This window comes from Dicentrarchus labrax, unplaced genomic scaffold (assembly GCF_905237075.1).
Source record: "Dicentrarchus labrax unplaced genomic scaffold, dlabrax2021, whole genome shotgun sequence".
Lineage (NCBI taxonomy): Eukaryota > Metazoa > Chordata > Actinopteri > Moronidae > Dicentrarchus > Dicentrarchus labrax.
Genome location: NW_026136722.1, coordinates 25,477,817 through 25,499,883, shown reverse-complemented (window position 1 = coordinate 25,499,883; position 22,067 = coordinate 25,477,817). Strand labels below are relative to the sequence as shown.

At 39.4% G+C, this 22,067-nt stretch overlaps 3 protein-coding genes across 4 annotated transcripts in view; 2 read left to right on the top strand and 1 right to left on the bottom strand.

The window, feature by feature from the left end:
• Positions 1-1,404: 1,404 nt before the first annotated feature.
• Positions 1,405-6,540, bottom strand: rpl23 (ribosomal protein L23). Its single transcript, XM_051389216.1, has 5 exons — positions 6,413-6,540; positions 5,110-5,193; positions 3,892-4,020; positions 3,025-3,138; positions 1,405-1,537 (listed from the first exon to the last, which is right to left on the bottom strand). The coding sequence occupies exons 1-5, from the start codon at positions 6,423-6,425 to the stop codon at positions 1,455-1,457; spliced, it is 423 nt and encodes a 140-aa protein (XP_051245176.1). The 5' UTR covers positions 6,426-6,540; the 3' UTR covers positions 1,405-1,454.
• A 4,075-nt stretch (positions 6,541-10,615) lies between these two features.
• The window catches only part of LOC127357009 (uncharacterized), a 39,020-nt gene continuing 27,568 nt past the window's right edge, over positions 10,616-22,067 (top strand). The window contains exon 1 of the mRNA XM_051389156.1: positions 10,616-10,688. The gene's annotated coding sequence lies outside the window, so the exon portion shown is untranslated. The remainder of the gene's footprint in view (positions 10,689-22,067) is intronic.
• LOC127356994 (deleted in malignant brain tumors 1 protein-like) lies at positions 10,724-17,260 on the top strand. 2 transcript variants are annotated; one of them, XM_051389130.1, is made up of 8 exons: positions 10,724-10,812; positions 11,578-11,642; positions 11,852-12,235; positions 12,614-12,928; positions 13,463-13,777; positions 14,340-14,648; positions 14,748-14,839; positions 16,815-17,260. In XM_051389130.1, the coding sequence occupies exons 2-8, from the start codon at positions 11,606-11,608 to the stop codon at positions 16,944-16,946; spliced, it is 1,584 nt and encodes a 527-aa protein (XP_051245090.1). In that variant the 5' UTR covers positions 10,724-10,812; positions 11,578-11,605; the 3' UTR covers positions 16,947-17,260. The 2 variants fall into 2 exon arrangements, with proteins under 2 accessions (XP_051245090.1, XP_051245091.1); XM_051389131.1 differs by lacking the exon at positions 13,463-13,777.

Here is a 22,067-nt window from a genome sequence, read left to right as displayed (position 1 = left end):
TGTGCCATGTAGTTGTGCAGCTTGTTACTGGGTAAGAACTGTTAAAATGAAAGGTTAATGTGTTTACCTGTAAGCTAAAACTTGTCAAATAAAGCTTTTACACGCCATCACTGTCTCATCTTATCAGGTTTTAATACACCCTCTACTGGTAGATCTGAGTAAGTGCATGGTCCGTGAATCTGTTAAATATGCCACTTGGAGGTACAAATATGGACGACTTGTATTGTCTAATTTCTCCACATTGTTACAGTAAAAATGCTTGATATTAAGCATGCTTGTAGTCTTAGATGTGTAGAAGTAAGATATACCGCTCATAGCCAGGAATTATTGAGCAAAGTGTTTTTACAGTAGCTCAAATATATGAAAATATGCCACATGGAGGTACAAATATGGACTTTTATTTTTGAATTTCTCCAAATTTCTACAGTAAAAATGCTTGATATTAAGTATGCTTGTAGTCTCATATGTGTAAAAGTCAAATATACCATCAGTAGCCAGGAAACACTGAGCAATATGTTTTTACAGTACCTCAAATATGGTCAAATATGCAATCTCTGGAGGCATAAATATGAGACTTTTATTTTGGCATTTCTCCACACTGGTGCAGTAAAGATACTTGATATAAAGTGTTTTTTATTCTTCAGGGGCACAACACTTTAAGGTAACATTTTATTTTAAATGTAGGTTGGAATTATAGCTTACTGTTCTAAATACCTTTATTTTGAAAACCAGAAGTAAATACGCTGTTTCTCCGCATTTACCATAATGCTGAGAATACTTGTACACTCTAAATTTAAGTGTGGCTGATTTGACCACGGAGATCGGACTCACGACTGGATTGATCGCAGTCTACTAACCTACTGTTTCTTCTCCACAGCACCGTCCTGTAAATGACAACATCCGGTCTCAGAATATGAAAAAACAGGCCTTTTTTCCGTTTCTGTTTTCTAGTGATTTTATTTTCTTATATGAAATAGAAAATGAAAATCGAATAATTTCTCATTTCGCTCATCCCTTTTTGACCATGAAAAAGAAAAACGCCTTGTATTTCAATTTTAATTTTTGTATTTTAAAACGAAAATCAGATAACCACTGGTTTTCTGTTTTTCAATACCTTTTTCTGAAAGGAAAATCCAATGACCAAAACATACACTGACTGCATCTACAGGATGTCAAATGCTGTTAAAATGGGGCATTTGGAGCTTGGTGTGTGTCAAATATGAAAACTGGACCTACTGTAGAGAATGTGATTTTATGACTGATAGAAGCTCGTGAAAATGATATACAATACAGGAGTGAGTACAAGATAGCAATAGAGAACATATTTCAACATTTTAACTAAACCCCCTTCAAAATATTGTTTCCTCTACATAAAGTGAAAGTGAAAACACCAAGACGTGAGGCTTGATTTACCAACAGTTTTTATTGAAAACAAACAGGTGCAGGGTCATAGCTCAGGCTATGCTGCCAGCGTTGGAGGCAATCCTGGGCCAAAGGTCAGCGCACTCTTTTGCCACTGGGCCTGTGATGGCGGAACCTGCAGATACAGACGAGGAAAGCAGTTATTTTTTAGTTCCAACACTGCATGAAACCTTTAACTGAGGGACAACAGACTGCTGCAGTTCAAACGAGAGCATAATATTAATTTAAAAAGGAGAAGAAAAAAAAAGTTTCAACTGTGCCAAGTGACTTGACCAAATAGCGTTAACTTCATTACAGACAGAGGTTTTTGGAATCTAGACACAAATCTTTAGTAGACACAAATACAATCACATGTAAAACAGCAGGTTAAAGCTGTCTCGTCACTGATTGAGATCAGTCAGCCACTGTGTCGCTGCCGTCTCACCCACAGTGAGGAGGTCAATATTCCCTTCTACGACAACTCACCCAGCCACTGAGCAGACAAAGCAAGTGCTTTTTGGAAGGGGGAACATCTACCTTACAAATAAACTAAACCTATCAAGTGTATCGGCACTAAAACACTTATACACTCATTATTTTACAACACTAGTTAAATAACCGCCAACACCACTTTGGATAAACTTTAAATGTGACTCAAAAGAAAAAAACAAAAAACAAACAGCTCTCAATTTTATTTTTTCCCCTCCAGTGTCCTGCAACAATTCCTAATTCTACTTCCGACTGTCCCAGACTGGAATTAACGTATTGTCCCAAGTTCAAATGATTCACTTGCATCATTTGATCGACTCACTCTGGTCCACCATGGAGGTTCTGCTAGTTGTTCCCTGCACTTCTATCTGAATCACTGATCATTCTTTTAGTAACTGGTTCAGTTGGTTTATTTCTCAAACTGCAGTGCAAATGCAAACCTGTTTCTGATTGGGGTACAGTAATATGTGCACACCCACTGCAGGGACATCATATTTAAAGTAAAGCAAATACACAAAGGGAGGCTCAAACCATTTCAATTTTAAATTCAAATTAACCATTTGCATATTTACATCCTCAGGAAGACAGACTCAGAGAAATGGTCATATGTACACCACACCTACTGACAGCCTGCGCACTGTTGGCAGAAGAGCCGTGGACTGAAGCATGGAATGAACTTTATTATATTTTCTCGCCTATTGTCTGAATAAGTCTCTAAATTTGCTTGTTGTTTTTTTTATTAGAAATTAAGTCATTCTAGAAGTTCCAGCAACCGCAGGACATCATTCATTTTAAGCACTGCTACAAACAAGAACAGTACTGCTTGAGTCTCAGCAAGGACTTCTGTTGTTGAGGCAGAAAGAATCATCGATGAGAAACTTTACCACCACGACCTATGTCACTGTCAAACATGAGGGGCTGCATTGACAATTCCTAAAAAGGAATAAATTACAGAAAACATCTAAAATGGCTCAAGACCAAGCAGCTCTTTATCCTGCGGAGGTCATTGTATACTAATCCATCTGCTCAGCCACCAGATCTGTTACATGCTGCGTAAATGGCCGCACTGTCAAGAAATAACTGTACAGTGACCATGTCACAAACAACCCTGTTGTTGTATCCAAACAAACCCACCTTTCATTTCTCCTTTGTTGTTTACTATGACTCCTGCGTTGTCTTCAAAGTAGAGAAACACACCATCTTTTCGCCGATACGACTTCCGCTGCCGTATCACCACCGCAGGATGCACTGTGGACAGATGGCACGTGGTTAACACAAGTTCCAAAAAAGCCACAGAAAACACACACACACACACACCTGGATTAATAATATTCTGACTTGGGTTTAAAACAGACATGGTCAGTGCAACAGAGAGCAGCAGGAGAAACTTTTATTTCCCTGAAATCAGAGCATCCTCCACCAGCACCTAGGCACAATACACCTGAATGCTTCATAAGACAGTTACATTGCCCGAACCTCTCAACCTTAACACTACAGTAACCTGCACACAGACTAGTTGTTTCCACTCTGAACAAAGTCAGAGCATTAAAATTTGACTTTGGTTTGATTGAGCAGGTTAAAGCTGTCTCGTCACTGATTGAGATCAGTCAGCCACTGTGTCGCTGCTGTCTCACCCACAGTGAGGAGGTCAATATTCCCTTCTACGACAACTCACCCAGCCACTGAGCAGACAAAGCAAGTGCTTTTTGGAAGGGGGAACATCTTTCTAATAACACAATCGGACACTGCTGTAATTGTCCCTGATGACTACACTTTAGCTGCAGCCACATAAAACACTACAGAGAAGCAAATGTCCTGCTGGTGAAATACATACATGTACTACTTTGGATAAACTTTGAATGTTACTCTGCACACATCACAAACAAAAACACTGCAGCACATGACACGCAAACATAATGGGAGGTCATTATATAAGACTACATAAACTAAGCTCATGCATCAGCTCTATTATTTCCTGTGACCCTGCTGTCTGACACTCACCCTTCTTCCTGAGCTCTGGCTTGCCTTTCTTGACTGTGGCCATGACCATGTCACCCACTCCTGCAGCAGGCAGACGGTTCAGACGCCCCTTGATGCCCTTTACAGAGATGATGTACAGGTTCTTGGCTCCTGAAGGACAGAGGGAGAACACCAGCATGAGAACAGGCAGTGCAAAGGAGGGGAGCAGGGGAGGTAAAAAGAGTTTCCAAAAAACATTTAGACAATCGTACTTCCATTTTAGAAAGGACTTGGGCAACAGCACTTTGTCTCGTCACTGATTGAGATCAGTCAGCCACTGTGTCGCTGCCGTCTCACCCACAGTGAGGAGGTCAATATTCCCTTCTACGACAACTCACCCAGCCACTGAGCAGACAAAGCAAGTGCTTTTTGGAAGGGGGGTGGGCTCATTTCCACTTGTAAAACATTTTTGCACGATTAAAAGTACTAATTTACCAGCTCACACAAAGCTCATCTCACCACAATATAATGAGCATTAACACAGCTTTGTAGTCATTACGGTTTACTCACACACATTTTGTTCCTAAGCCCAGGGGAAATGAAAATGAGCCTTAATATTTGTTATAGTATCATTTTGCAGAAAGTTTTGTCAACATTAAAAATGTTAAACACATTTAGTGACCTCTGCAGGAGATTGTTAAAAAACACAATTTAGACAAGTTATTTGCTTTCTTGCAGAGTTAGATAACATTCTCATGTCTGTACAGCAAATGTGAAATTAGAGCCAGCAGCTGGTCTTAATGGTTTAATCTGTAAAAAAAAAAAAAAAACCTACATGCAAAAGGCACAATTGACCGTTGTACAGCTGGTTGTGCCAGATTATTTCCTGGACCCTCCGCTGGTTGACTGGCACCTGGCAGCTCCAGATACATATTCAGCGTACAGACATGGAAAGTGTGGATCTTATTTAACTTGCAGTAGGAAAGCTGAGGCATTCTCCAAAATCGCTGACTATTTCTTAAACTACCAGTCACTCCTTACATAGTCCATGGGTAATAGGCAACTGTTCCTGCACAATTCACGTCAAAGACGAGTTTAAGTGTGTTCAAGAACTGACAATGTAACCCGACTAATGTGAGCAGGTAGGTTAAAGTGAGTATAAGCACGTTCCATGTTACATTGCTTCCACTCAGGAGTTCATATCACCCACACAAAACCTAAATTGTGCCTTCACAATACAACTGGTTCGTTGAGACGTACCTGTGTTGTCAGCGCAGTTGATGACCGCTCCCACTGGGAGACCCAGTGAGATCCGGAACTTGGCTCCAGATGAACCACCACGTCCTATAAGACAAACAGAATTAGAAAAAAGAAAAAAAAATCTATTTCCCATGTGCTTCTTCCAGGCCAAGCCACTCATGGAGAAATTAATATACCAGTACCATCTCTGCATTTAACACCAAAGCCCAAACACCTCAAGGTGACCAACATGTGCAGCCATGCTAACACATCTGTAGCAGACAAACTGGTCAAAGACCATGCCTGTAATGTTCAAAGCACTGTATATCTGAAACCTCAACTCTTCATGAGCTGACAAAAACCGGCCTTCTCTAAGCTCATGAAAGAAATACAATTCTCCCCAAATTGGGAAATGTGAGGTTTTGACTTGCATGTGATAATATCGGCTGCTAGTTCAACTGCCCCTACCTTTCACCATTCACCACTGCTACAAGTTATTAGGGTAAGACATTTATCCAGGAGTCTGAGGGGCTTTTAGTTCATTGACAAAAACACGCTGCCATTCTTATTTCATCTTACTGAACTAGCAGTCAACGCTTACAGTCAGAGGCGACAGAAGGGGACCGGTGGGGACAGAAGGGGACCGGTGGGGACCGGTGGGGACCCTTTCAGTCCCTGAGCCTGGCACAAAGTGTTGGTCCAACGTCAGACTGAACGGGGTGCTAGCATGAGCTGTGACAGATACACACCGTGTGGCTCAATGGTTCAACTTTTCGCGTTCTAATATTTTTCACCTAACCGAAGTATTTATTTTCCAAAAACTACCGTTACTTTGCATTTTCGCGACATAATTTCCCCTTAACTCTTTGGCTAGCGCCGTGTATTCACATGTGAGATAAAGGCTATTTTCAGGTTATCCACGATTCACACCAACCTCTACACCGGCTCTGACTAGCTTTCTCGGTTAGCCTTGCTAGGTCGGGCTAATTTTACGTTACTATACACATTGCAGGACGGAACTTAAGCTTTGAGTAAATTCATCGGTTCAACATTGAACCTGTCCCAATAAAACCTGTCTGGATCTTACAGTATGAAGCTAATTCACATTTTCGGCCTACATGGCGCTGACACCGAAACATGGCTTACACCAACTAGCCAGCGAAAATGCTATCGTTCTTTAATTGTAAACCTTCTACACAAAATTCAAACTAATCGCGTATAAATGTTGTCCTCACCGATATATCACACATAAACAACATTTCAAGCTCTGGTCGGACGTAAAAAACAGCAGATGAATGTGGATTTTGCAAGGTGGCTTTCATACCTCTCTTAGACATGGCTGCAGTAGGGAAAGAGGAAGGCGGAAAAAGGAAGTCTCGGATATAAAGTTGAACAGAACTTCATCCGGGTCCTGGCGCGGAGCAAAGATGCATTCACGAACAGTCAGAACACGGAGAAACTGTATTTTTGCATTGTCTTTAGGCAGATTTTATGGTAAAAATATTTCGATATTCATCACTTACAAGTCTTTTTAAAAAAAAAAAAAAAAAATGTTTTTAATGAAAGCAGACACCGTGTATTAATTAAAACAATACAATTGTTAAAAAGATCGAAATTAGCTCTTTTTAATTATTTAACAATATCGCCGTATATAACATATATAACATCTCTATGGTATCTTGAAATGGAGATGGTTTTGGTTACTTGCCTAATTTTTGAGATGACTGCCTCCTACAGTACAATCGAGGTAAATGGAATTTAATTTGAAATAATGTGCGAAATTCAAATCGAGATGAAGAAGATAATTTCTTGCTGCTGAGCATGACTGCTCCGTGAATGGATCAGAGGTGAGCAGTTTGGCAGATATGTATTATGATGAAGAGTATGAGAAAAGTATGGGTTGGATGAATGAAAATCAAGGCAAAGGGTATTAAAGAGTAAGAAAAATCATGAAGAGAGATCAAAAGTATGAAAGAAGGGCAGGAGCAAGTTCAGAGGGAAGGACCTGAGAAATGTGCTGGTATTACCAGGTTAAATGAAATGGCTCAATGAAACAGGAAAGAACAACAGCTCTGGCAAGTATGATCGTGGAAATACAATAGCAAAATTTTCTTAATGATGGCAATCTGTTGGTGAGGTGTGCAAATGAGGAACAAGTTGAGAAAGCACCCAGATGAAGAGAAATATGAAAAAATAAGGTGAAAAGCACAGGAGGGGTGGTGAATGTAAAGGAGTGGTCACTGGGGTGCCAACGGTGCCAATGAGTGTAGGTATAGAGCACCCAAAGAGGAATGTCAAAAGAGGAAATATTAGGAATGCTCAAAGACAGAAAACAACAAAAGAAGGAGTGAAGAAGGATAGTGTAGGGTTTGAAGGAGAGAATGTACCAAAGATGGTATTCATGGGTTTCTTGAATTACCCAGTGAGAGTTTATGTTCCAACGCCATTGAGCTGCTTCAATTGTCAATTGTTTGTACTCTAAAAACTAAAAACTGTTATGAGCAGAAGAGATGTGCTAGATGTGGGGGATCCAAAAAGTAAGAGTGGAAAGAAGGATCACATATGTAGAAGAGTGTAAAGGGGACAGAACAATGCTAATAAGAACAAGCAGCAATGGAGGTACAAGCACTGAAACAAAGTCAGAAAACAAATGAAAGGGGTTATGTGGATAAAAGGGCCTTAGTAAGATTCACTGCAGGAGTGATCGACAGTACGGCTGAAGTAAAGTTGTCTAAGCGGCAGTGAATCATTTAGTAGTGCGACTGACATGGGAAGAAGTGAAGAAGAACCTTTCCAACAAGTAAAGCTGGGATACACCACAGGTTGATTCCTTCTCATTATGGTAACGGTCCAGTCTCATGCTCGCTGGGAGAAAGGAAGTGAAATCAGGTGGTGGAGTCTCAAAGTGTGTATTTGGAAAAGCTGACTGGGATAAGTTCCAGAAGTTAAGTGATTTTACCCAGGAGTAAAAATAGGATGAACAGAAAACTTTAGCGTGGTGGAAAAAGAGTGTCATCAGGCTATAAGAAACAAACACAGAGCATTCAGAAAAGGCACAGGCAGTGGTAGAGTATGTCGCGCTAAACAATTTTTGCAACAAAATAGAAAGAAGCACCTGTGGGAAAGGTATGGGGAATGACAGGATGGGAGGAGACAGAAGGGAGTGGGACTCTCCAGTTATGACATCTGAAGAGGAAACAGAAGTCTCCAGTAGGGATAAGGCAGCAATCATGGCCAAGTCATTTGCGAAGGTACATAGTTCTGAAAATCTATCAGAAGAAGGGCAAAAGAGAAGTACAATGAGTCAGCATCTGGGTGTGTTGCACAGGAGGGAGCAAACAGATTATTTGGCAGAGATGCTAAGAGCAATAAAAAAGTCTTGAAGACACTGCAGCTTTATAAGAGTGTGGGAGGAGGGAAGATTACCAAATGCATGGAAATAAGCAGTCGTGATTCCGATAAGGAAACCTGGCAAGGATGCATCTAAACCTACTAGTTGTTTTTTTCCGCTGGTAGAGTTGGCAGTTCAGCAGCACTCTGTGACTATGAGGACTGTCAGGAGATGGATAGAAGAAGATATACTTTATTGATCCCCTAGGGGAAATTGTTCTTTTCACTCTTTTTATACACACACAGGCTGAAATGCACACTCCATGCAGTTGTGGACATGCAAAGAGGAGAGAGATGGAGTGATGGGGCTGCAAGGTTAATAGCACCCCATGAGCAGGTTTTGGGGTTAGGTTGTCTTGCTCAATGGCACCTCGGCAGAGCACAGGAGATGAAACTGGCACCTCTCCAGCTACCAGTCCACACTCCCTTTTTTGTGGGACTTGAACCGGCGACCCGCCAAGTCCCTACTCATTGAGCTACTGCCATGAGGCTGATGAGGCTTTGCAGGACTGTGAGTAACTTTGGGAGGATATTGAGGGTCTTTCACATTGCATCTCAGATTACATTAACTTCTGTGTGGAGAATACTGTACCTACTAGGGGGGGTTTGGTGTTTTCCCAGCAATAAGGCTTGGATTACAAGTGACCCAAAGGCCCTTCTCTGGTGACAAAGAAGAACTGAAGCTGGTGCAGAGGAAGCTCAAGGAGTCCCCCCCTTCCTCTTCAACATCTATACCTCTGACTTCAGGCACAGCACAGACACCTGCCATCTGCATAAGTATGCAGATGATTCCGCTTATGTTGGCTGTGTTAGTGGAGGACAGGACACAGACTACAGAGGCCCTGTGGACAGTTTTGTTAAGTGGTGTGCGCAGAACCATCTGCTACTCAACATCAGCAAAACAAAAGAGATGGTGGTGGATTTTAGGAGGACTGGGCCCCCCATCTTCTATTTACATCCAAGGAGAGGACGTGGAGGTGGTCCAGAGCTACAAGTACCTAGGGGTGCACTTGGACAATAAACTGGACTGGACTGGTGAGATGTCCTGTACAAGAGGGGCCAGAGCCATCAGGTCTTTTGGAATGTGCAGGACTCTGTTAAACATGTTCATGTGGTGGTCAGTGCAGTGCTGTTTGCAGTGGTATGCTGGGGGAGCAGCATCAAAGAGGGTGATGCCAAGAGGCTGGATAAGCTTATTAGGAAAACTGTCACCCTGGACACTGCGGAAGAGGTGGTCAGTTGGAGGTTTGTGTGTTTATATCTTTATAACGCTGTGCTATAAAAGTGCTATATAAATAAAGCTTTACTTACATACTTTTCATAATATGATCAATGATGTCTTCAGAGAGGTACAAGTGGATATTGGAAGGTCACTGTCTGCCGATGACGGGATCCTGTGGAAAAGAGAAAGGCAGAGCTAATCAGCTCTATGCCAAAAAATGAACCCTCTGAATAGCCACAACTTCCACTGAGACATGCAGGCAGCACCTATGAATAGGCAACATCAAGTGTAAACTATTTAGAATTTTACCTGTTGTCAGTTTCTCCAATTTTCTCTATAAAGATTGTTATAAAGCTAATTGGTTGCTTGTTTCTGTGAAATGTGAAATTTGTCTACAGGAAAACATCTAATTCAACATAGGTAAATCACTTTTCCCGCACTGTTTTTCTTGCCAGTTTCCTGGTTAGACAGTAATTTGCAGGCCAACATGCTCAGCCATACTAGTGTATGTGTGTTCATTGTTTTCATTCTGTATTTCCGTCAAAGTTCAGGTCCAGCTGTTTAAAAACATTTTTTTTATCAGTGCCTGTTTTGAATATGTTGTCTGTCCATCCAGCATTTTTCCAAGTGGTGGCTCTGTTTTTTGGTATAGAGCTGATTAGATCCATCCCCAGTGACTGCATTAATTCTTATAAGTAACCAGTATCCGGTTCAATTTGGTAACAAACTAAATTTCATGAAAATCAGTTCAGAATTAAATGGGTTACAGTCAAGTAGTAAAGTCTTCCAAATATGGCGAACGCGCATCAAATCTGGACAGCTCTTCAAAATGACTTATATGGTTGACTAATTATTCAAATGGTCTCCTTGGAGAGCCGCAGTGTTTTGACTAAACAAAAATGTACTTACGTGTGATTCCTGTGATACTCATGAAGAGGTCAGTCAGAGAGAAGGGTCTTTTTTTTCTCATGGATCATAAGCAAATAAGGTATATATACATATTTTGTGAAAGGACAGCACTGATCAGATGTCACTTGTACAGAAAATACACCGACACTTCTTTTCCACCAGGTCAGCGCTGTAGTCAGTGAAGACTACACAACATAACCAGGGTAAGGCTTCAGTTATAACATATAATATGTGATAATTGTTCCTAATTAATAATATCTATTTTAATATATTATCTGAACTAAAAATAGTCATGTTGTTGTTTAGGTAGCAAATAAGGGTAGTTGCATGGTTTTGACGGATTTGTGTGGCTATGATCAAGAAATTAATCAACTGCATATGAATAAACTCAGCTCAGGTTCAACCAGAGGACTTTAAAAAGATTATTCACAGCACTATATCCTGTTATTTTGATAGTTGACTCATAATGACCTTGACTTTTGTAGAATATACAGGCTCACCAGTAACTCATACATTACCAAAAACACACTAGACACCGTAAACAGAAACTTACATAACACAAAGAGACAATGACTATAAAGGTACCTGAGCTGCTATTTCAGTGACTGAGATTTATGGCAGCAAGACTTACTGTCCAACAACTCATTGATCTGGTCTTCCAAGATAAGAGAAGTTTGCAATTAGCATTTTTTCTTGTTTGGTTTGGTTTGGTTAAATGTTAGTTCATGTTGTAGTTATGAGGATTGTTTTTAATGATAAAGCAGTGAGGACAGCATTTGATGGTTGTAATGGTTCTAAATAATTTTGGTATAGACGCTTATTTTCTTCACTCTCATGTCTGGATGCAAACCCAGCTGTCCAAAAACAATGTATACAAAATATTTAAATAACAGGATTATGTTAGACATCATTCAAAAGTGAAAAAGAGATGCCCTGCTTTCATCAGTTATCACCTCATTATGTGCTAGGTGCAAGTGAGCTGTGGAGTCACACATCATGGAAGGGAACACATTTCTCTTCACAGTCGTATCAGGTATGTAGTTTAGTTTTGTAATTTTAAACAAATAAAGAAATTAAAATGAGTTTTCCACTGACATATTCTGGATATTTTAAGGAATAGCTGTTTTGATTGTGGAGAGCAATGCATGTCACATGTGTATGTAGTGCAGCTCGAAATCACTGCCTGAACTGTACAAACTGACTAAATGCATCCAAATGTGCATATGTCTATCATTGCCACAGGATTGTGTTTCCTACCTGGGGGTTTTCCTCATCACTACATCCTGGTTGAAAAGGAAAAAACCTGGACTGAAGCTCAGAGCTACTGCAGGGAGAAGTACACCGACCTGGCCTCATTACATAATGACCAAGACTTGGCCCAGCTCATTGAACTTACAAGTAGTTATCATCAAGTCTGGATAGGACTGTCACTGCACAATGGCAACAGCTGGAGGTGGTCACTGAAAATGGAGGGTTACTATGGTGAAGGAGAAGCAGAGTTCAGAAACTGGAAGAGTGGTGAACCCAATAACATTGGGGGATATGAGAACTGTGTTGCAATGGATAATGGAGGGACATGGGCCGATGATATTTGCAATCAAACAAAGCCATTTGTCTGCTACAGAGGTAAGAAAAAAAATGTAGTTGAAATGTAGTTGAACTTATAATGATAATAAGAAATTTACCCGCATCAGGGTTTGAACCTTAACTATAGTAATTAAAAGAAACTGTATGAATATTGTAAGGAAAAGTAAGTGATGAATAATTGTAGTGATTATAAGAGTTTTCTTTTTGTAATTTGAGGGTACCTTGAGGTAAGGTTGTAAACATAGATGCATATGTTTTGGATGGTTAGGAGCTGAGGATTTGTGGCTGTTTAATGAACTGTGCGTGAGACATGTTACCTCCTGCAGGTCCATCCATTCTCTTTTAAATTCTATACAATTGCAGTAGTTTTCCATGCTGTATATGATGAGTGTAAAATATGTTTTATGTACTTTATAGGTGGTCAGATCAGATTAGCTGGGTCTGGGTCTACTAGGTGTTCTGGAAGAGTTGAAATCTATTACAATAATACCTGGGGAACAGTCTGTGATGACAGCTGGGACTTAAATGATGCTAAGGTGGTGTGCAGACAGTTGGGCTGTGGTCCGGTTCTGAGTGCCCCTCAGTCAGCACACTTTGGTCGAGGAACCGGACCAATCTGGCTTGATAATTTGGGCTGTTCAGGAAGTGAAAGGTCTTTATTTAAGTGTTCGCACCAAGGATTTGGGACACACAACTGTGGACACAGTGAGGACGCTGGTGTGGTCTGTTCAGGTGAGAAGACAGTTTATTTTTATTTAGATTTTGCTGATTCAACTGATGCTCAAAGCTGAGGGGCCCCAACCAAAGCTGCATTACCAATTAGGCGAGTGTGGTCAACTGTCCCAGGGTCCCTGAACCTCAGGGGCCCGGAAGGCCGCAGATACTATTGTTATGACTGTTATTTCACTAAAATCTAACTTGGATCCTTTTTTATTAGTTTTGGTTCCCCTATGATCATTAATATTTCCTAAAGGTTGTGGAGTGTTGGGCACAAACGTTTTTGATTTCTGAAGAGGGGCATGCAAAAAGGTTTGAGAACCACTGGTTTAGATGTAGTTAGCAGGGTGTAGTTGGATCAACGAGAAAACCCCTGCAGATTTGAAGCTTTGCCTTAGCTAACTGAAGGTTAATATGTCTAAATTGTAACAAGCAACCTCCTCTTGCAGTGCTCTAAACATTACCGGCAAAAACCTACAGGTAATTTAGAAGCTCAACCATTTTCTTCCATATATAGTGTGTGTAAAATATGTCTTATGTGCCTCATAGATGTGCAGATCAGATTAACTGGGTCTGGGTCTACTCAGTGCTCTGGAAGAGTTGAAATGTATCACAGTGATACCTGGGGAACAGTCTGTGATGACAGCTGGGACTTAAATGATGCTAATGTGGTGTGCAGAGAGTTGGGCTGTGGTACGGCTCTGAGTGCCCCTCACTCAGCCCACTTTGGTCAAGGAACTGGACAAATCTGGCTTGATGATGTGGCCTGTTCAGGAAGTGAAGGGTCTCTAACTGAGTGTCAGCATGGAAGATTTGGGACACACAACTGTGGACACGGTGAAGACGCTGGTGTGGTCTGTTCAGGTAAGAAGCTGGTCTTAGTTGCTGACTGTCTAAGTCTAAATACACAGAGATAGTGGGAGGAATAGGGTGTCAATAGGGGGCTCACAGCTCATGTTTGCTTAGATGTAGTTTGCATGGTTGTATAGTTGGATCAACCAAACCCCTGCAGATGATCAGCTGCCTGGATAGTTTCAACCTGCTGAGTTAACATTACTGTAGTAATCATTATGTTCACAGGCACATGTTTACTTCCCCAATAGGAGATCAAAATATAGCGGCAAGTTACAATTTATGGGTTCAAGCTTTTTTCTGTCAAAAGATGGAACCAGCTCAATCCACCAAAATTAACACATTGCCTGCTGCAAATTCATGAATACTGTAAAACTTCTAATAATAGCCCGCTACTATGTATGAAGTAGCTGAAAGAGAGAAATGAGAAAAGGTGTTATAACTATGAGGGCTGAAAAGTTGAAGAAATCTCCTAATTTGTGCAATAAATTGAACATTATATGATTTGAATTGAGTTTAAATTTTATTATTTATGTAATTTATGTAAAAATGATGTATGATAAAAAATATTCAGACTTCGTCTTTGTGAATGAGTCCAAGACCTGGACTGAGGCCCAGAGCTACTGCAGGGAGCACTACACTGACCTGGCCAGTGTGAGGAACCAAACTGAGAACGAACAGATAACTGGGGGCAGAGACCTGTGGATCGGCCTCTACAGAGACTCATGGAAATGGTCGGATGGGAGCGCACATTCATTCAGTAACTGGAATACTGATACAAATCAACCAAATGGTGGTTTACTTGAACCATGTGTGACTTCGTATTCTGGCAAATGGGAGGAATGGCCTTGCAGCACTCGTTGGTTCTTTGTCTGTTACGATGGTGAGCTGAGGTCTACAATTGTTTTCATAAATTCAATATACACAAAAAAATGTATTAATTCAATATTTATTTTGTAATATAAATCTGTTTCCTCAAAAGTGCCAGTGAAGAAGCAGGTAGTGCGGGTGGTTCTGACTAATACAGGCACCTCGAGGGACCTGGAAGAGATGGAGAAAGTCGTCTTACAGAAGGTAATGATGTATGAGCATAATGCAGAGAGATACAAATGGACTGCTTTAATGCTCTGTTCAAACTTTAATAACCACTAATGTGTTGGATTTCTTGACAAGCAACCACTTGTCTCTGAGAAGCAAAAGTAAAGGTATGGTGAGGCAGTGAGTGCAAGGTTGTGGTGTATGGTTGGGCGAAGTGTCAAACTTTGACACAGAAGAGCACTGTTTTTATACTGGCTCCTACCAACAGTTGTTGGTGTCTTTTCCTAACATTAAGCATTCATTTTTTTTCCAGTCTTCCAAATAAAAATAAACATGAATTTCTTTCCAAAAGGATGCATATGACAGGGGAAGTACCCAACCCAGGACCCTTACTTACCATAAATATAATTTCATTGCTTTTCATTTTATTTAGATTTATTTTTATTCTGATTTAAAACCCCCCTACTATATCTTATAAGGCTTCAGATCTATATAATGCAGGAGGCTATGCATCTACTGTTCTGGTGGGATTGCGGTGTTGTCTGCCTGGTATGGTGGCTGGTAGATCCTATCCCTTGAAGGGGCCCCCTGACGTTTGCTTTGCTTTGCTGTTTTGTGTACTAGCCTTTAAAGGTCCAGTGTGTAACATTTAGGAAGATCTATTGGTGGAAATGGAATATAATATATATAGGTATGTAATCATTAGTCTATAAACACTTGAATATAGGAATTGTTGTGTTTTTCTTACCTTAGAATGAGCTATTCTGTCTACAGAGGGAGTGGGTCACCTTCAATGGAGTAACAATCCCGCTCCTATTGTGCCAGTATGCATCAATTAGTTAATCAAGTGTTAGATTGTTGACTAGTGTCCAAAAGTAAGTTTTTAAAGAGGTAGATCACTTTTTAAGGATTTTATATATATATATGTGGAAATTAAACTCTTTTTTTGTAAACATAAACATATCAGACTAACATTATTGTTCCAAACAGGCTATTTGTATATGTCTTAATACATTCCTGGAGGGGATGTTTAAGTACTCAGGTACATTGTTATTGGTACCTTATTCTACTTTACTATGTTTAAGAGTGTTATATTGTATTAATGTTATTAACTGGTAAGATATAGTTACAAGTTACTTTGTAAATTTAGCAAAAATGTAAATATGGTGCTTACCTCAGAAATAATTAACATAAAAATATACCATATCTAAAAACAATAGGTTCACACTTATTTTGCTGATAATGTTTCTGTACATTTCCTTCAGTCACTGGGGTAGTGCTTCCTTTACTGCATAAATACACCTTTCACCTCTGACAGTAACACAGACTGGCACAAGAAACAGGATGACTATAGCCTCAATATGCAAAGAGAAATGAATGAAGGGGAAACTGCTCCAATCAAAACCAATGAGGCCATCTGGTGGACAGATAGACTGACACACTGGATCTGAGGTATTGAGGTAATGTAGGGGGTAGAAACAAAGTGGAAAAAGTAGAAAGGAGACAGGCGCAGTAACAGAGGCAGACACAGAGACAAGGGTGAGATCCATTCCAATCTACACTAGATAGTCATGGGGCCCGAGCCTGCAGTCCTTCTGGGGCTTTGTACTATCTCAAATTAACAAACAAAAAAGACAAGTGAGGACACATTAAGCAATAACCTCCTGGAAATATGTTACAGCACATGCACGTTGGATTATAGACCTAAATATACACTATAGCCTGCTAACAGAGCAGAGTCTTATACTGCACAGGCACAGAGCCAAGATTCACATTAAAAGTAATAAGGAGCTATTACTGAGTGTGAATTAAGAGTTATAATAAAACTAGAGCTGAAAAACCTTTTTGAGGCATTTTCCCTTTGTTGTAACACATACTATATGTCAGTGTCACCTAGTCAAACTGACAGTGAGGTTCAAATTCAAATGAGCACAAAAGGCAACAGACCCACATCCTGATAAAAGTAAACTTCATTAAACACATTGAGACAATAAATATTTCTGCTTCTCAGATTAATCAGAGACTGAAGGACCATGGCGTGAGTGAAGACGTCAAGCTGAGATGGATGAGGCAGGCTGATGGAAAGATATTCCACAAGGTCGAAGAAGAGGAAGAGGAGGAGGGCTGCACCACCAACTCATGAGTTTATTTTCCATAATTGCCTACAATAGCTTTTCATATGAAAATGATTTAGTTTCAGTAGAGCTGTTGTTTTTGTTTGTTATCTAGACTATGTTCAGCCTACATTTTTGACATTATACTACATTTAATTTCTGAACTAAATTGATGGTGTTTTTAATGCAGTTTTGTTTCCAGGGTTTGCTGTTATTTAATACATCTGTTTTCAGCTAGAGATGTTTTTCTTCATAGAATGAATGTGAGGTTGTTGTATCCATTTGTTGTTGGAAGAGTATGAGGCATGACTTGTTAAAAGAAATTACATTATTAAAATTAATATTTTGCCACATTTTCTGTTTCTATTTCCGAACCTGTTATACCTACATGTTTTATTGTTTGGGAGGAGATGCTGAGAAAAATTATATGGGACGGAAAGAAGCGTAGAGTCGCACTCAAAATTCTACAAAAAAAGAAAGGGGAAAGGAAGGGGGCTTGCATTAGGCTACAACAATTAATTAATTATTATTATGCAGCACAGGTAAAAACAATTTTAATATGAATAAATCATGAGAAATGTCCCAAATAGAAGCTCATTGAGTTCAATTTAGTGTAAGCACTCAGCACTTTGCTTTTCTCCAGCTAAAAGAATGACAGATCTAAACACACAATTCTATAGATAACACATTTAAAATCTGGTGAGGAACATATAACACAGCCAAAGTCAGGGAACAACAAACTATCTGTTTAAAAGAAACATTAAGGGACCCAGATTTTACTCCAAACTGTACTGATAATATTTTCAAGACATGGGAAACTAAGGGCCTTTTTTCGGACTGCATGTTGCAATGTTTTTAGGATTTGTTTTGCAAATTACATTTTTGAATAATTCATTAAAAATCGAAAGCAACAACTAGTAGTTTGGTAAAATATGGCTCAACGTTTTGAGCAGGGGACTGATATGATTGGTAAAACTTGCCAGAAACTATAATGATTGGTCAAATTTGCAGAAACGTTGCAGTGACTGGACAAAAACGTAAGATTGTGCAGAATATACAGGGATTGGTTAAATAAAATAAAATAAATCACTTCTATAACTATTTGAGAGAAAAAATGCTAATTGAAGACCTCCCCCTCTTCTTTGATACATGGTAAAGCCATAACCAGAAAAACACAACTGGTACCAAATACTTCTGGACAATAAAATGGAAAACTTATTCTATGTTAAAGATAAATGGGAGAAGGAACTGAAAACAACTATATCTGGTAATGAGTGGATTCAGAGTTATTTTCTTCTATATAAGAGCACCCTATTGGCAGGAATATGCTAGGAAGATGAATATAAGATACTTTGCAACACCATCCAAGTATACACAAAACAATTCCAGTTGCTGGAGGGAATGTGGGGAAAATAATGCTGACCATACACACATTTTCTTTACATGTAAAAAATACAAACCCATTGGTTAGATACTTTACACACAGTAGAACAGATTTTGTGAGTGTTGAACTTAGAGAAACAATATACTTTTGGGAACACCCCAAAGCCTACAAAAAAAAGAATTATTTTCTTTGGATTCTGAGAATTACAGCGCTGAAGCAAATAACAAGGGATTGGGAAAAAACTGAACCTCCCAAGAAAGTGTCTGGAAACACAGAATAGGTAATATGGAAAAAGTAAAGATGCTCAAAACATGATGGGGTCTATTTAAATTAAGTTAAGGTAATTGGCTTGCTATACAATGTAAAATTCATGAAAAATTAGATGGATCATGCTTTGTTTTTATTTTTTTAAATTCTATTCCATTCATTTCCACCATGTTTTCTTATGGTACTATATACCTTATTGATTACATATGCACTGTATTCTCTGTATTGGTGAAAGTAAAAGTAAAAAGGTCAAAAATTGTATCAAGATGTTTAAATATCAGGGAATGTGAATGATCTGTATTGACACACAAAAACGTATACATCTAATGAAGTTATGACCAAAACATAGTGTAGATCAAATATGTAAAGAGACTTCTGTTGGTATTGGGAAGGTCAGTTCAGTCGGGTCTATCATTTGTGCTGCTATCGCACCCTCTTTGTGGTTTGTTTGTCTGGCAGCACATGCATTTTAGTGCAGGTAAGTCCATCGGTGTACAACTGAGGCCAGCCACTGAACCTGCTGTTCATCTTATCTACATCGGTGAATCAATTTATTTCAACCAAAGCAGAGTTGGCGATTGTTGGAACAGTGGAAAGACTAACAAAGAGTTTCTGTCCACTTTGAATGAAGTTATGATTATGATGACATTCAACATCATATGGCGAGCGTTAGTGATATTACTGCTGTTTCTGGTTAAACAAAAGATCTTATATCTGTCAGACATTAACAACCTGAGCCTGTCAGGGCAAAAAAACAAGGACTTTTAGTGGACGTACATTGACGGGCGCATTTGTCCCATAGAATTTGGTTGTTAGTTATAGGGCTGCACAATTAATTGAAACATTATCGAAATCGCAATATGTGAATCGCAGAATCAATATGCAAATTCCAAGAGCTGCAATGTGTTAATAAAACAAAAATGTGTTTCAAAACTACATTTTAATGAAGTTCTGTAGAGCTGCAGAGATTCCCTGGCCTACAAAGGTTGCTCTCCAGATTTGAGAAAACATTTTGTTTTGTACAGACCCCAAAAGGAATTTTGTTCTCCACTAGGAACTCTGACTGACTTCATCTGTGGATTATTAGCTGAGCCCATTGTAGCAGATAGTAATAATAATTCACATATTGCTATGCTACTGCTAGGTAGCTAGGACAAGGTATTACTGTGCATTTAAAATGAACAAAAAATAAATAGATGTGCAAAGGCTTACTGACCCAACCTTTAAACTTTTTACACAGTGAACAATCAGAAATACAGATTTTATGTAATAAAGCAGATTTTGTCAGGAAGAAAACTCCCAAACTGCTGTGTTACTGCACTCTGTCTTTGAGCTGTTTATGCTCATACAATTTTTTCTTATTGTTATTGTAGTTACTGCAGTTAGCCTCTGGATGGCAGTGTAGCTATAAATGTCTTATTCTAAGGCAATGAAAACACAACAATTCCAATATTCAGGTGATTTTATATGAATGTGCAACTGAATGTGTGACATATGATGGAGTAACTGTGATGTGTGTATTCAACGTGGCAGAGACAAGAGAGGCATGCATAAATAATATTAATAAGCACATTTTTAGTCTGTATGCTCACTTTCGACCTGTTGCAGAGCGAAGGGTGGATATATTCCTGTCACATTTATAAACTTTATCTCTTGTACAGTAGATTCTGTACATTATTTTATATTGTCTTAAATGTACATTTTCATTGACCGTAATATCTCTCTTTGAATTACAACATTCCCTCCATCTTACATCGGTAAGTTTTGTTCATTTTCATCATGAATCTTTTGCCCTTCTATTGTGTTTCTGGCTAAATGGCATATTGGTTAAATGCTTTAAGAGATGAAATACATTTATTTTTTATTCTATGACTCAATGACAAAATCAAAGAGAAATAAATGATTCAATAAATAAATAAAGTAATATGCCATTAAATGCACAAAATAATGTTAAAAATAAATGTAGATATTAATTGATTCATAAAAACTGACATAAATTGATATTTCTTTTGTTTCTGTATTTATTTACTTAGTTATTTTATTCATTTTTAAATTTATTTATTTATCCATTTATCTCTTTATTGTTTTCCCATTCCATTAATACCTTATTCATTTCTCCAAACATATTTCTTTATGTATTTTCTTTTTACATCGCTTTATGCATTTCTGTTTCATTATGCAATGAAGGGGGCTGTCATTCAAAGTGTGTCATGGGGTCAACTTTTCAATGATTGGTTACTGGATGATTGACACCCGAGCATGTAGATTAACTATGCCTTGCTCCCACGCTGTGCGGTGGCCACTGAGAGAGTATCTGGGTCACAATTTTTGTTGGGACCACAGGAACTTTACAAATTCATTTGTCCCCCCAGGTCACTTCCTGTGGTTGACCAGCTGCAACCAAACCTTTGGTCATCCCCCCCCCCTTTCTTTTCTCCTCTTCCTCACCTGACCCAATGGCTCTCTGGACCTCAGTGCGGTTTGCTTGGAGCAGACCTGCCGATGCAACACGCAAAGACTGCACGGAGCAACATGCATGTTAGTGCTGACTTGCTAACTGCTAACTCTGCAACGAAACAATGATCCGAGTGACCTTGTCTCCTCCTACGCCATCAGACTGCACAGCAAAGACTTTCTGACATCAGAAACACAACTTTCCCTAACCTGGCTCATGGAATATCTGGCTAACAAGCAGCACACCAACGCAACCTCTCTTCCTTACAGACTGGTAACATAGCTGGGCATGAATAGCTTCATGTAGCTTAACAGTGTCGACAGCTAAGCACACACCCAGAAACACACACACACACACACACACACACACACACACACTTCCCCTCTTGTCATACTTTAATAACTTTAATTAACTGAGTTCTGTATTAATAGTTTAGTTATGAGATTGACAACAGATCAATGAATTGCCGTTGTATTCACTTCTTTATACTGTAGGTGGTGTCACCAAAGAACTTTATTCAGTCCCTCCAGAAAAACGTGATTATGCGATCGCATAGTTCGCATTTTTTCAAATACGCAGCACTTTCGCCGCATAAATTGCCGATTTCTGCGCAAAATATGCAGGGCTTGCATGATTTCATAATTCCCACATTTTCGTTGCAAAAAAGTCACATATATCTTTGCAGAAAGTTGAAAAATGTTGCGTTTACTTCACACAAGAGCAGCCATTTTCCCTTGTTGCCGTTATGAAGTGACGTAATTACGCAAATCAGTCTCATTTGCCAACTAAAAAAATTATTAATTAAAGCTGCAAGCAGCGTTGGGCGGGACCTCGCACTCCATGCAACTCGGGGCCTGCTGCGGCCGCGTCACGTGCCGTCGTAACACGTGCGGACCACAATATGAAATGTTCACGTCACCCCGCAACAAGCCCTGATCCCAGGAGCTGAGGGAGACCACTCTTCATTGTCACACGTTTCAAGACTGGATAAACTGATCAGGCTGGCCGGCTCTGTGGTCGGCATGAAACTGGACTCACTGGTGG